The sequence below is a fragment of the Notamacropus eugenii genome, chromosome 3 (assembly GCF_028372415.1).
Source record: "Notamacropus eugenii isolate mMacEug1 chromosome 3, mMacEug1.pri_v2, whole genome shotgun sequence".
In the NCBI taxonomy this organism is placed as follows: domain Eukaryota; kingdom Metazoa; phylum Chordata; class Mammalia; order Diprotodontia; family Macropodidae; genus Notamacropus; species Notamacropus eugenii.
In genome coordinates, this window is record NC_092874.1 from 398112667 (window position 1) to 398127911 (window position 15245).

Consider the following 15245-nt stretch of genomic DNA (forward strand, 5'->3'; position numbering starts at 1 on the left):
TAGCTAACATTTATATAGCACTTAATATGCGCCAGGAACTGTGTTAAATGCTTTACAGTGATCATCTCTGATTCTCACATCAACCCTATCCTTATTACCCCTATTTTACAGATGAGGAAACTGAGGCAAACAGAGATGAAATGTCTTGCCAGTAAGTGTCTGGGTCTGAATTTGAACTCTGCTCTTCCTGACTACAGGCCCAGTTTCTCTTTCTTACTCCATCTAGCTACCCCCTTTTTATTCCCAAGTTACAGCGAGCAGAACAGTCTTAATTAGGTCTAAATTGTAGTGTTGCCTCATAACTGAATGAATGATGTTTAATCCACAAGATGTTAGTTCTGGAAAGGAGCCCTCAGTTTATAGATGTAGAGAAGAGTGAGACCAGAGAAGTTTTGGTCTCACCTTCAGGCACACAAATTAGTCTTGGATTGTTTAGGAGTATTGAAAGAATTTACCACAACCATGTTGTACTTGGAAAGAGGTCTGAATTTCTACCTAAAAGTCCACTCTCACTCATACACTTTGGGCAATTTATGCTTTATGAGTAGGGACGAGGGAGGGTGACAGTCACTCAAATTCTCTTCCACAGATCCTTAATGAGCAACTATTCCATGTTCATTTAAAGTCTTTCACAACCTGTGAAATTTGCTTTTCCAGACTTAAAGCATCATTCCCTTCATGTGCTCTCCAGTCCAGCCAAACTGACCTTGATGTTTTCCTTTAGCCGAGACATTCTATCCCCAGGCTCCATGCCTACAGTGCAATCTTGCTTCTGTTCTCCCTCTATAAATCCCAAGTTTCCTTCAAAGCTCAGCTTAAACATCCCCTCCTACATGAGACCTTTCCAGATTCTCTGAACTACTAGTACTTCCCTCCAAAATTACCATGCATTCCTTTTGCATATGTTTTGTTTGTATAGACTGACTTTATCTATATAAGCTGTCCCAAAAGTTTTGATGAATTTTTAAGCTACAGTTAGGTGGCAAGGTGGATGGAGCCCTGGGTTTGGAATCAGGAAGACCTGAGTTCAAGACTAGTCACTTAACCTCTGTTTGCCTTAATCCACTGGAGAAAGAAAAGATAAACCACTCCAGTATCCTAACCAAGAAAACACTGTGTACCATATGGTCCACAGGGTCATGAAGAGTCAGACACGATAAAACAACAACCACAAAAGACTTTTGGGGCCCCCATACTTGACTGTGGTCATGTTCTCTCCCCATCCCAACCCCATAGAATGTAAGCTCCTTGAGGTAAGCAGCTGTTTCACTTTTGTCTTTGTATACCAGTGCCTAGCCTGGCACATAGTAGGAGATTAATAAATGAGGGTAAAGAGACAGGTCCAGGGTTTTACTAAATGCTGAGAGTGCTACAAGAAGAGCATATGACATGTTCCTTGCCATCAATGAATAGCATAGTCTTTTGAGAGAGAAGTAAAACCTATGCACCTGAAATAATCTGAATAAAACAAACCAATATACAAGAAAGTGCCGAGTCAGGGCAGAGAGAGAAGGCCAGCTGTTGGAATGCTGGCATGAGTAGCTAAAATCTGTATTATGGTGATTCAGATGTCTTTGTCAAGCCTGCAAGTGGCTGTGTTTCAAAACTGTGTTGGCTTGACTGGCTTTTCCCAGAAGCTGTACAAATGGCAAAACAGAACTTAACCCCTTCTTCTTCTTCTTCTTTTAAAATTTTCCTTCATTCCTTCTGCCTCCCCTCCCTTGTGCTCCCAGCTGTGTTTAATGAGTGGAGAGATCATCCAGATGAGTACCAAGATGAGTCTGATCTTTGAGCCAGCAGATTTAGAGCAGGCCTCCCCAGCCACCGTCAGCAGGTAGTTGATCCGCTAATGGAGCATTAATCCAAAACTGGGCCTAGGGGTGGGCAAGTGAGGTAGCCTCAAAGGGCACAACAGAAGGAAGGGGGAAGGTTGAGTGATACCCTTTTATATTCATGCTAAAAAGTTATTTTTATATAAATGCACATGTGTTTCATGCCAGAAAGTTCTCCTTTCCAAAGTATACACTTTTTATTTTTTGCTGTCAAATTGCATATATTACAGCAAAAGTTATAAGTTTGTTGTAGACAGTAATGTGCAGAGGGCCTAGAGTACATAAATAACTTTTCCTTGATATTGGTTAATCTCCAATAGCAGATAACCCCAAAATTAAGGCTTTGGAGTGAATTATCTGATGTTCCCTATTCCTGCTGCTTTCCTAATTATATTTTGCTTTGGTGAATCTTAAAATTAGTCTGTATTCCCAGAATGAACAGCAGCAAATGGTAGTGAGAAGGCAGGCCAGATGTGCTAGGATTAAAAACTTGCTACAGAAAATCACAGAGAGAGCCATTAACCTGACCTTCCAAACCTAGAGATTGACTCCTCCCTGCCCCACCCTCCCAACCTCTAGAACTGCTCCTTTCTATTTCTCACTCTAGTCAACCCTGCCCCCACATACTCTCTGGGGCTCCCAATGGAATGGGATCCAGGGCTATTAAATAGGACATGACGACTAGGTCAGGGGTGAGGAGCTTGCAGCCTCAGGGTCACATGTGGCCTTCTTGGTCCTTGGGTGTGGTCTTTTGACTGAGTCCACGTTTTACAGAATAAATCCTTTTATTAAGGGGATTTGTTCTGTGAAGTTGGGATTCAGTCAAAGGGCTGCACTGAGGACCTAGAGGGTTACATGTGGCCTTGAAGCTACAAGTTTCCCACCCCTGGACTAGGTGATCCTCTGTTTATTCTTGGCAGATGTGGGATGATCTACATGGAACCGCACCAGCTGGGCTGGAAGCCCTTGAAGGACTCATACATGGAAACACTGCCCCCCAACCTCACTGAAGAACACACTGAACTGGTGAGAGCTTTAGTTCCTCTTCATGAAAATCCTGTTTCAGATACTTACTAGCTATGTGACCCTGGACAAGTCACTTAACCTCTGTCAGCCTCAGTTTCCTTATCTGTAAAATGGGGATAAAAACAGCACCAACATCATAGAGGTAGATTGTGAGGACTGAATGAAAGCAAACAAATCAATAAATGAATGAATAGATAAATAAATGTGAATATATGTATGTACATATGTATGTGCATGTATGTGTACATGTGTATGTATATATACATACATGTATGTGTTACATATGATTATATCTACATATATGTTATATCTACATATACATATATAATACACACACACATATATGGCTTACTTTGGGATGCTAACTGTCATTACAAGGTATTGTGCCAGATGTAGAGACAAAAAATGCAAGCACCCAACCAACTAACAAAGGCAGTCCTTGCCCTCAAGGTGCTTCCATTTTGCTAGTTTCCATTCTTCCAAAGTTTCCAGCTCTGGACTAAGCCTTTGCTCTTCCAGATTCTTAGACTCTGGCCATGGACCAAACACATGGTCCCTAGCGCAGGCCTGGAGAACATAAGTTGAAGGCCTTTGACATCTGAAACAACAAGTGGGGGAAAACTTCCCTATTTTCATCAAACCAACCAAAATTCACTTGAAATGCCATTAAATGGGAAAAGCATCCAGGTTGTACATTTCCACAAGTGGAAACAGTAAAGATAGGTTCATTCTAACAGACTCATTAATGTCATTGTGTGTCATGCAGTCAGCCTTCTACAGATGCTGTGTTTCAAGACTTTATTTTTTATCGGTTGTTGAAATTTGGAACCTGGAGCAGGCATGGCTTTGCTATTGCAATTGCATCTCCAATGCTTGGCATGGGGGTGGCACAGAGCAAGTGCTTATTTCAAATGCTTATTGATTGATTAATTGATTTTCCCATAAATACAATATTAAGAATCAGAGGTTTTTATCCTGGGAGTCTTGAACTTTAAAAAAGAAAAAGATTTTAATAATTAATTACATCTCAATATAAGTGTTTTCTTGCCTCTTCTGTATCCCCAGCACATAGCACAATGCCTGGAACATAGTAGGTACTTAATAAAATATTATTGATTTACTCACTTCATAATCTTAATATTTTATTTTACGTATTTAAAAACATTTCTCTTAGAAAGGATCCACAGGCTTTATCAGACTGCCAAAGGACCCAGGACACACAAAAAAATTTAAGAACCTCTGCTATAAATGGTGGTTAGGTTCTCAGGATAGCCCGTAAATATCTGTTTAGCTCATAAGATGGCTGTACTTCAGAATTAATAATAGCTCTGAGTCTTGAGCCTAGAAGCCTTCTAAGACCTCAGTCCCAAATCCTTTTCAGACAATGGAAGGAGAAGATGGAGCTAAAAAGAGAGTTTGGGGGTTGGGGAGGAGGGCAGGACTTAAGGACCTGGGAAGTTTTTGTAGCATTGTGGAATGAGGGAAGTCTTATGGTAAGGTGCTAGCTGGGTATAGCTATTCATAGTTATGGGTATTTAACCAGTGAAAAGTTCATAAGTGAAAAACTTCCTGAATTACTGCTGGTTTCTCCTTCTAGGAAGAGCAGAATATTTCAGGAGATTTGACCATCTTCAGAAATATCCAGCCTCCTATCTTTGTTAACATATTCTAATTATATGAATTTAAATTTTCAGGTTAATGATATGTTCATGTGGCTAGTCCAGCCCTCCTTAGAATTTGTCCGTCTCCATTGTAAATGTGTGGTCCAGACATCACCCATCCATCTTGCCTACTCTATGATGAAGCTATACAGCTGTCTGTTTGGTAAATATTGGTCTCTTTCCCTAAGGCAAATAAAGAGTAGACTGATATTTTTGCTCCAACCTGCTCCCTTCACCATTTTCCTGAGAAACAGCTTAGAGATCCATAAGATTACTGCAGATAAAAAGTGAAATCATAGACAATGTAATTCATACTACTAAATCGTATTAGGGTTTTTCTTTAAACAAGCAAACAAAGAAACCTCATTTCATTGATAATTGTGGCATAGAGTGCAGGTCCTTAAGTCAGGAAGATTCATCTTCCTGAGTTCAAATCCAGCCCCAGACACCTACTAGCCATGTGACCATGGGCAAGTCACTTAACCCTGTTTGCCTTAGTTCTTTATCTGTAAAAATGAGCTGGAAAAGGAAATGGCAAACCACTCCAGCATCTTTGCCAAGAAAACCCCAAATGGAGTCATGAAGAGTGAGATTTGACTGAAAAGACTGAACAGTAACAGTCACAACAAAAGAGTAGGAAAAACATTGGCAGTGGAGTCAGAGGACTTTAGTTTAAGTCTTACCTTGAGCTTATTACCTGAGTGATCTTAGGCAAGTATTTTAACTTCTTTAGGCCTTAGTTTCTTCAATTATAAAATAAAGGACTTGGACTAGACAGCCTCTGATGAGGGCCTTCCACATCACTATCTGTATATCACCTTTACTTCTGAATATATGCTTCCCTACTCTCTCAGCTAGCAAGCCATCTTTTCTAACAAAGGTTATAAATTAATCATTGTGCTGTAGTTTTAATCTTGGTTCAATTTTTGACATCCTAGGTGATTTGGGGCAAGACATACAATGTTTCCAGCCATGCCTCAACTCTTCCTCATGAACACCATTAGATCAAATGGATGTTGAGGAGATGAAATGAAATGCCAAATGTGAAAGAGCTTTAAAAAACAAAGACTGGATAAATGTGAAGTATAGACATGCTCATTTTATGAAAGCTTACTGCTATTCAAAAAAGCCCAGATTCATGGAAAGAATAAATAAATAATGAATTACAAGAGGATTACAGTAGTCCTAGGAATTTTTAAGTAAAGAGTCCCTCTAATGCATTTAAACAAGTGGTTCATTAATCTGTGAACCTCATTCAGTTCACTGAAATTTGTTAAAGGTAACCTAAGACAGTTACTTCACTTCTGTAGGAATCTGTGACTTATTGATCTTATTTTATCCACTAAGATAAACTGAAACTTCTCTAGGTTTTAGTTGATGGTCTTCATGAATTGCTATGTTGGAAAAATTCATCACCCTGTGACCTATCTGCAAATGAGAGCCTCTGAGTTTAGCTAGACTGGTCTTCTGGATGACAGGCTGTTGCTAGAATTGTCTATGAGATCTTTCCATCTTGAAAAGACCTGCCAGATTTGGCATTCCATGGACATAGCCTTCAAAAACTCAGAGTCATCATTCCACGAGGAGGCATCAGAGTAGGACTTTAGTGGACAGAAGATATATATCCATTTGAAAAGTTGTATTGGCTGCCATTTTGTTACAAGGTGGTAGACCAGAGCACACATCAAACTTAAGTTAATGTCTTCCAAATTTTCTTAGTCAACTTTTCAAGCTATTTTTGAGTAAGAAAACTGACAAATCCAAAATTCTGAGCTATTGAATTGAAGCAGTTTATTTCACTTAGTCAAATGTGATTCAATTTTTCAAAACTCAGTATGCACACTACTTTTCAAGAATGCATTCCTTGTGTAAAATAAGGGATACCTATATATAAGTAATCACTCCTTAAGCTAAGCTTTTTCTGATGCCACTTTTCACCTTGAGAAGAATGTGCTGAGAAGTAGCTCTTCCCTTCTCAAATCCATAGATATAAATGTCCAAAGGTTTGGGCAAAGATGGCACCAAGAAAGTGTGACAGAGGTAAATCCTGTTCTCCCGAATTCAAAAGTTCCTTCCCCATAGTCGCCAAACCTTACCATTTGTTTACTCCTCTGACTTCAGCCACTGAAGACCCTCATTAAAATGTCAGTTTAGTTCAGCAAATATTTAATTCAGGTCTATAATGTTTAAGGCAAAAGCAAAACAAACAAAAAAATTAAGCAGTAAGCCATTATCAGCACAAATTTGTTTATCAGATTAGTTGATTTGGTACAGAGCCCTAATGGACAATACTCATAACAAGTAGCAGAGCAAAGGTTTCAGACAAAGTCCCTGATCAAAGTAGTGCCCTGGCAGGGGCTGTTCATCTAGAGAATGTAGTAAAAGTGGAGAGGGGAAAGGGGATAGAGAACTGAGAAGTAGCTCAGAGTTTCAAAGGGGAAAACAGCAAAAAGGGGGAAGAAGATTGAGGGTAAAGAAAAAGAACTTTGTCTACTTCACAATGTTGACTAAGCTAGTTCCTTTTCCCAGAAACCCTGTTGTCCCAGTGTCTCAGGTTTATTGTTTTGGCCACCTTCTTCAGCTCTCAAAACTCTCATGACTTTCAGAAATGTTAGGGAAAAGACAGGTTTGTGATACCAACTGTGGGTCTAAAGTTCTGGGCTATTCTTTTTTAGATGAAATCAGAGAAGTGAATGACCCAGACTATAATGGAGAAAGCCTGACAAGCCAGCAGATATTCCTCTGGCTTCAAGGCCTCTTCCTCTTTTCTCTGGTGTGGACAGTGGCAGGGACCATCAATGCAGACAGCAGAAAGAAATTTGATGTTTTTTTTCGCAACCTACTGATGGGCACAGATAATGCCAACCCTCGTCCCAAAAGCGTCAAAATCACCAAAAACAACATATTCCCAGAAAAAGGTAACTTGTTTATTGCTTTCTACTAGTTTGGACCCTGTGTCCAAGAGAATGAGGAATGTTGGAGGTTCCAGGATATGTAAAAAAAATAAGGTACAATAAGTATGATAATCACAAAGTAGGTGGAGGAGGTTTTATGCTAATGGGTAGTGTCTCCTCTGTATGACAGCTCTACAGGGGAAAAAACTGATGGGGCAAAATGAAAAGGAAACTATGGATAATCTTCCAGGCTCTTTTTCTAGATCTCTTCAACAAATATTCTCGGGATGATACATCTGACCTGACCTCAAACAAAGCTGATTTCTGGATCTGTCATGAGATCAGATTTAGGAACTACTTTATGAAATGCTTTTGCCACATGGGTCCTGGACCCCAGATAAAGAACCTCACCTCTCTCTCACCTCTTCTCTAGGTGCTGGGATAGACACACAACCCAAGAGGGATGAATGATAGCAGTCCTAATGGATCAGGCATAGTATAGAACACACACACACACACACACACACACACACACACACACACACACACACACATACACACATACACACACACACCCCCTACCTTGTACAGAGTCAGTATTGTTCTTTCTGACCTGTGGGATCCCCTAATAAGCCCCAAATGGATTTGTTTCTTCATTAATAAATATAAGAGAATGAACCCTTTTTAAGCTCCCATTGGCTTTTATCATAGAATCTAGAGCTGAAAGGGATGTTGTGGGGAATTAGCCTAGAGGCATCAATCACTTGTGGCCCATAACACTTTTGAGTGCAACCTGAATCAGATTAAAATGCAATTGGAAAATATTTAACAAAATAAAATTAATAAAAAGAAACATGTAAACATGTGATGTTCTAGCTCAGTATACTGCATGAAGACATCTTTATGTATAGCTTACTGTCCCCTATTTCTACTTGACTTTGACACCACTGGTCTAGACTGTCCCCTCACTTGTACAGAGAAAGAAGCAGGCCCTGAGAGGTAGTGACCAGTTCAGGGTATCATATGTGTAATAGTAGAACTGGAAATCAAACACTGACCTATTGACTCCAGAGCCAGGACTCTTTTATTAGTTCCCATGACTTCTATTAAGCAAAGGAGTTAGATGTGATGAATATACTCTTTGATCTTTATGTATCCTAATGGTCTTCTCTATTCCCTTGGCCTAGGGAGCATCTATGACTTTTATTTCCTTAAGCATGGCAGTGGACAGTGGAATTTGTGGACAGACTACATCACCAAGGAAGAGCAGACAATCCCAGCTACTGCAAAGGTAAGAGTAGAGACAACCTTCACAGGCATTCTAACTTGGAGATTTCAGAAAAATCTTTCAAGATGAACAGATAATCTCATGCGGCAATCTCAGGGCTATAAATCAGCATGATTAAGTACTTTTTCTGTACGTCATAGAATCATATTGGGCTGTGAGGGATCTTCAAGAGGTACATCCCTGCAGCAAGGCTGTATTAAAACCAATCCAGCCAAAAAGGTATCTGATTTTTCCTAGAGAAAACCCTAAAGGATGATTTCCTATTACCTAATGGAAATTAGTAAAGACCTAATTAGGCAGAATACTCAGGGAAAGGGAGGAAAGAGGTTTGTTTCATAGGATATTCTAATTTTGTTTGGTCATAAACATTTTTGAAAATGTTTCTAAAATGTCTATTTCCCTGCCTTTGTAAGCAGAGTCAAATGAAAATAGCCAAATCTTTGTGGGACTTTAAAGGGCTTCAGGACCATAATTTTGGATCACAGATATGGAGTTTGAAGGGACCTCAGAGGCTATCTAGTCTAACCCCATCATTTTACAGATGAAGAAACTGAGACCAAAGAGTGATGCTCAAGGTCACACAGGTAGTAAAGTATCAGAAAAGGGATTTGAACCCAGATCCTCTGCCTCTAGGACCAGTGCTCTTTTCACTGTGCCATGTTGATATCTAGAACTGTGAATGGCAGTAGGGAAAGGGACATGACATTGTGATGAATTCATTCTTTGCTTAGGATACACTCCAGTTCTGTCTATGTGGTAAGAGGGTGTGTCCCAGCAGGTCCATGTTTTAAATATATCCCTACTATTGGTTTATTTCCTGTGATTTCACTTTTTGTCCTTAAAAGGTACTTGTTGAATTTGTACACTGAAGTTGTTCTGGATGAAGACTGCCCACTAGTTTTCTCCATATGTGTGGGCAGCATTTGAACATTTGTTTTAATCTCATCACATAATTATCTGAGCCTCCAGAATTTACATAAAACCAAATTCATTGTGAATTCTTAGTATTACTTGTGCCAAATCCCATGCCCCCCAAATCACAGCTTTGTTTCCATAATATAAAATCACCACCTTGGTCTTATTGTGGAAGACAGTAATTTTTAAAAGTGTTCTTAAAGTCCTTTGTTTTCTAATTCAGTCATTCCTGGATATAACATCTCAAGTCACATCCCAGCCCCACCCCAACTCTCCCTCATACAAAGAAAAACAGTTAAGCAAAACCAAATGACAGTGACTACGTCCAACAATCATCATATGCAATGTTCCTCTCTACCAAGCAAGGACACTCTCAAGATCTCTTATAAGAACATGGGAGACCTGGCACAGGATCACCTAGCATGTGCACCGACATCAGAGAAGGTTCTATCCTCTACGAGCAAAACAGAACTGAAGTAGCTCAAAAGAAACATGAGATGTGCAAATTTAGAGAATCCACCCCAAATGTTCATATGGACTATTTGTGCCTGAGAGCATTCTGAGTTCCTAATGGTCTGATCAGTCAGAGTCAGATATGCTGTAACTTGCCTCTAACATAATGATGTCATTTTGGTCCTCTTTAAGAATGAAGGGCAACCAGTCAACCAAGAAGGAGGCATCATCTGTTCTAAGGAACCAAGACTGGTCATTCCAATCACTCAGGATTCCAATCACTGCAGACGCAGTAAGCAGATGGCACATTCTTGAGTGCCAGACCTCAGAGGGACCTAAAAGAATCCCCTATGTGATCTATGCATTGACTTTTTTGGGCATCAGGGATTATACTATGACATGAGAATCTCCATTTAAATCACACCATAATCTGGCACTTGCCTAACTTTCCAGACTCATTTCACATCACTCCCTTACAATGCACTCAACATTTCCAGGCTAACTGGCCTGCTAGCTGTTCCACAAACTTGACATGACATCTATCTCTGTGCCTTTGCACAGACTGTCTCCCAGGTCTGGACCTTACTTCTTCTCCCTCCTTCCCCCTCCTAAGGCTTCATCACAAGTGCCACATCCTACAGGGAGCCATTCCTTATATATCCCTCACTTTGACTGCTATTGTTCTCTCCCTCTCAATACGATTTATATGTTGTTATCTGTGATTGAGTTATATCTTTAAGCAATCAACAAACCTTTACTGAGCTGTTATCATGTGCCAGGCATTGTGCTAGGTCCTGAGTAATACTAAGACAAAAGTGAAATAGCCCCTGCCTTCAAGGAGCTTACAAAGAGATGGAACAGTGGATGGAGTGCTGGACCTGGATTCAGGAAGACCTGAGTTCAAATCCACCATACAATGGATTTACTGTATGACCCTGGGCAAGTCACTTTACCTCTGTGTGCTTCAGTTTCCTCTTTGCTATAGTGGGCATAATAGCACTGACCTCCTGGGATTGTTGTGAGATAATATTTATAAAGTGCTTCACAAATGTTAAAACTACGATATTAATGCTAGCTAGTACTGGTTGGTTGGTTAGCAGATGGGGAAATTCAGAAGCTGCTAAATGAAAAACGAGAACTCCACAGGATTTATCAACAGGATAGTTCAATCACTTCTAAGAAGGCAGCATTTAATTCCATCAAAAGCAAAGTACAAGCAAAGCTTAGAGAGATGCAGGATTCCTGGCTCAGTAAGAAGGCAGATGAAATTCAGTTTTATGCTGATAGTAACAATCCAAAGTGCTCTTATGATTCCCTGAAAGCTATTTATAGACCAAAAACCTATGGTGCATCACAACTACTCAGCGCTGATGGAGCCACATTGATTAGTGATAAGAACATGTTCCTAGAGAGATGAGCTGAACACTTCTGTAGTGTTCTCAACAGACCATTATCAATTAATGCTGAGGCCATTGATTGTTTACCTCAGGTTGAAGTCAACTCCTCCTTAGCTGACTTTTCAACTGAAGAAGAGGTTTTGAGGGCCATTAAGTTCCTTTCATGTGGCAAAATACAAAATATAGAGAAAATGAATGCAAGGTAATTTGGGAGAGGGAGGTAACCTTTTCTAAGTCATACCCTATAACCATAGATATCCCAAAAGGCTCTGTTCTGGGCCCTTTATATCAGTTCACTTGGTGATCTCATCAGCTCCCATGGATTTAATTTCCATTTCTACACTGATAATTCTCAAATCCACCTTTGCAGCCCCAAATTCTGTGCTGACCTCCTACATCTCCTACAGCTTTTCAGGTATCTTGAATTGAATGTCCAGTAGACATTGTAAATCAACATGTCATTGAGACATAATTCTTTGATAATTATTGATATAATATTTGATAGTTAATCAATTATAATTAAAAATTGATCATTAATAATTCTTTGTTGATCTTTATTATATGTGCCTAGTAGATCTATCCAACAATTTTAGTCATTTAAAATGGGGATTGGGGTATGTTAACCCATATGTTAATATCATATAATTAAAATTTGTTTTTAAATAATAAACTTAGTCTTTCATGAAAAAAAAAAATCAACATTTCATAATGAAATGCATTATGTTTCCCCAAAACTCTTCCCCCTTCCAAAGTTCCCTATAATTGTTGAGGGCACCACCATCTTCCTAGTCCCCAAGGTTTGCAACCTAAGAGTCATTCTGGACTCTCATTCATTCACTATCTCTCTCATTCCCCACATCGAAGCTGTTGCCATGGCCTGTTGATTTCACATTTGCAGCATCTCTCCAATATACCCCCTTCTCTCCTCTGACAGTGATACCATTGGTGCAGGACTACTTCAAGAGCCTGATGGTGAGCCAACTTGCCTTAAGTCTCTCCTTACTCCAATCTGTCCTCCATTCAGCTGCCAAAGTGATTCTCCTAATTTAGGTTTGGCCATGTCGCCCTCCTACTCAATCAGTTTCATTGGTTCACTTTCAGAATCAAATAGAAAACCCTCTGTCTGATATTCAAAGCCCTTAATGAACAACTCCATCCCCTTTCCACGTTTTTACATCCATTCTTCAGTTCTGGGCATTTTCTCTGGCTATCCTCCATGCCTAGAATGCCTTTCCTCCTCATCTCCACCTCCTGCCTTCCCTAGTTTCCTTCAAGGCCCAACTAAAATGCCATCTTTACAGGAAGCCTTTCCCAATTCCTCTTAATTCTCACACCTTCCCTCTGTTAATTATTTACTGTTTATAGCTTGTTTGTAACTATGAATTTGCTCATCTCCTCAATTAGATTATAAGCTCCTTGAGAACAGGAACTGTCTTTTGCCTCTTTTTCTAACCCCAGTATGGTGTCTTGCACATAGAAGGAACTTAATAAATGCTTACTGAATGACTGACTGATTGATTGACTGGCTACAAAAGGAGAGTTGCAGATCAGGAAATGTCCCACATAGTGAGTGGCACTTGAACTCAGCTTTGAATGGAGATAGGGATTCTAAAATGTAGATTGTAAGCTTCTTCAGGTCAGACATGCTCACATGTTTGTCTTTGTGCCTAATATAATACCTTGAACATAGTAGGGACTTTCAAATTTTTAGCTGAATTTAATAAATTTTTAAAAATTACTTTGATGTTGATTTAAAAAGACTTTGCTTCATAGAGACTTCATTAAAAGCAATAGCACACACACCATTCCTTGCCAGGCCTAGAGGCCTGAGGGCTACCCGAGTCTTACCTTACCTATCGTAGGTCTTCGGCTGGCCAAACCGGATAAACGTATGAGAGAAGAGACTTTCCAGAGTCGAACAAGGGTTAGGCTTTATTCAGGGTCTTGGTTACATGTGCAGGGGGAACTCTTCCTTAGGAGAGAGGGGAATCTCCCAAGGAGGCAAAGATCTTACAGTAAAAGATTGGAAGCAGAAGTGTAAGTGGGGAGAGAGGGGGAAGGGAGAGCGAAGAGAGGAAAAGGGAAGAGGCGCCTTCTGTCCTGTAAGGGCCCCTCACGCGCTAAGAGTGCCTTCAGGCTTTCCTGACCCTAATTAAGCTCTCCAGCCTCGTAGTTTGCACCTGAATACCGTGCCTGTTAGATAACAATAGGTGTGCTCAGACCTGGGTCACTCTCGAGGGCGGGGATGCTCCTCCCATCACGTTTCTCACGGGAAGAGGCGGAAATACACGAGATAGCTCGGTCTCACTCCTCGATTCCCTGCTGTTTTCTGGGGGGCCTCATGAGAACTCTAAGATTTAGAAGTTCCCACCTTTACCCGCCCGAGACTGTCCACATGGAATTGAGCTTCCATCCCCAACAATTCCTCATGGGGAAATATGGAATTTAGAGTTTGAAGGTATCTTAGATATCACTCTTTCCAACTCCCTTGCTTTACAGATGAGGAAACTAAGGCCTATAGAAATGAAATTATTGGCCCAAGGTCATAAAAGTAGTAAGTAGCAGAACTGAGATTATTGGAATCAATATCTTTTGATTCTCAATCTAGAATTTTTTCTGTCACAAGTCATGGGTTCCCTAAAATGGTGATTGGGAGAATAGGTGTTGGGGAGGTGAGAGAAGGAATTCTCTCATCTTACCTATGATCTGAGAAAGGCATATTGCCACTAGGAGAGTAGAATAAGTTGGTTGGTTGGTTGTTCTCAAAGAACAACCAAAATCAATCCTTCATTCTCAGAGGACCAAAATGATATCACTATGCTCTAGTGTCAGGTTTCAATGTGCCAGACTGTGACTGATCAACCAATATGAACTCGGAATGCTCTGCCACAGGTTGGGCACCCACATTTGGGGTGAATACTTTAAATTTGCATATCCTTTGTTTCCTTTGAGCTATCTCAATTCTGCTTTGTTCATAGAGCACAGCATCTTCTCTGCTGTAGGCACACCATGCTGAATGGTCCTGTGCCAATGTCTCCCATGTCAAACAATCAATTCCAAAGTTCTTAAGAGAAACGTTGAACATATAGGCATGGGACATAGAAATCTATCTTACCCTACAAGAAAATGGAGGGAAGGAGATAAGAGAAGTGGGGGGGGGGGGGTGACAGAAGGGAGGGCAAAAGGGGGAAAGGGTGATCAGAACTCACACTATCTTGAGGAGGGGGGAGGGGAGAGATGAGGAGAAAATTTGAAACTCAAAATCTTGTGGAAGTGAATGTTGAAAACTAAAAGTTAATTAATTAATAAAAAGAGGCACCTTGAGAGCATTCTTGTATGACTTCTTCTGACTGCCATGTGAACCCTTGCTCTGTGTGAGCACTCCATAAAACAGCCAGTGGAATAAGTTGTTGTGGTGTTCGTCCTTCGTTGCTGAAGAAGACCATGCCATCAAAGAAATGATGGCATGACTTGCACTTGACTTTGTTTTGAGTGAGAGTGTGCTGTGCAAGGTCATAGCTTCACTTCTCTGGAGTCATCTGAATCCAGCGACCAGATATTCACCAGGATGACTGGAGATAACACAGGATGCAAGAGGAGACCTTGGCCCCTTTAGACCAAGGTCTCCCCTGGGCTGGAAGGAGACCTGGTTTCCTCTCTCAGCTCTGCCATTGGCTCATTGCATGTTTTCTGAGATGTTCATTGACTTCTCCAGTTTTCAGCTCTACAAAATGGAGAGAATAAAATTACTAACTCTCAGAAGTAGTGGAGAGGTTGTA

The 15245-nt window shown here is 40.4% G+C and overlaps 1 protein-coding gene and 1 long non-coding RNA gene across 7 annotated transcripts in view; one reads left to right on the forward strand and one right to left on the reverse strand.

The window, feature by feature from the left end:
* The window catches only part of DNAH3 (dynein axonemal heavy chain 3), a 180081-nt gene that overhangs the window by 114859 nt on the left and 49977 nt on the right, over positions 1-15245 (forward strand). The window contains exons 38-42 of one of the 3 annotated variants that reach the window (XM_072597924.1): positions 1734-1834; positions 2753-2858; positions 4553-4682; positions 7195-7437; positions 8601-8704. In XM_072597924.1, coding sequence (XP_072454025.1) covers positions 1734-1834; positions 2753-2858; positions 4553-4682; positions 7195-7437; positions 8601-8704 — 684 coding nt within the window. Of the gene's footprint in view, positions 1-1733; positions 1835-2752; positions 2859-4552; positions 4683-7194; positions 7438-8600; positions 8705-15245 lie in introns of those variants that run through there. The other 2 variants (XM_072597925.1, XM_072597926.1) reach the window with 2 other exon arrangements.
* LOC140497241 (uncharacterized) overlaps positions 1-15245 on the reverse strand; it is a 79899-nt gene that overhangs the window by 52678 nt on the left and 11976 nt on the right. For 3 of the 4 annotated variants that reach the window (XR_011964585.1, XR_011964584.1, XR_011964586.1), the window contains one exon: positions 14786-15190. This is a non-coding gene — a long non-coding RNA (uncharacterized lncRNA). Of the gene's footprint in view, positions 1-13379; positions 15191-15245 lie in introns of those variants that run through there. The other variant, XR_011964583.1, reaches the window with a different exon arrangement.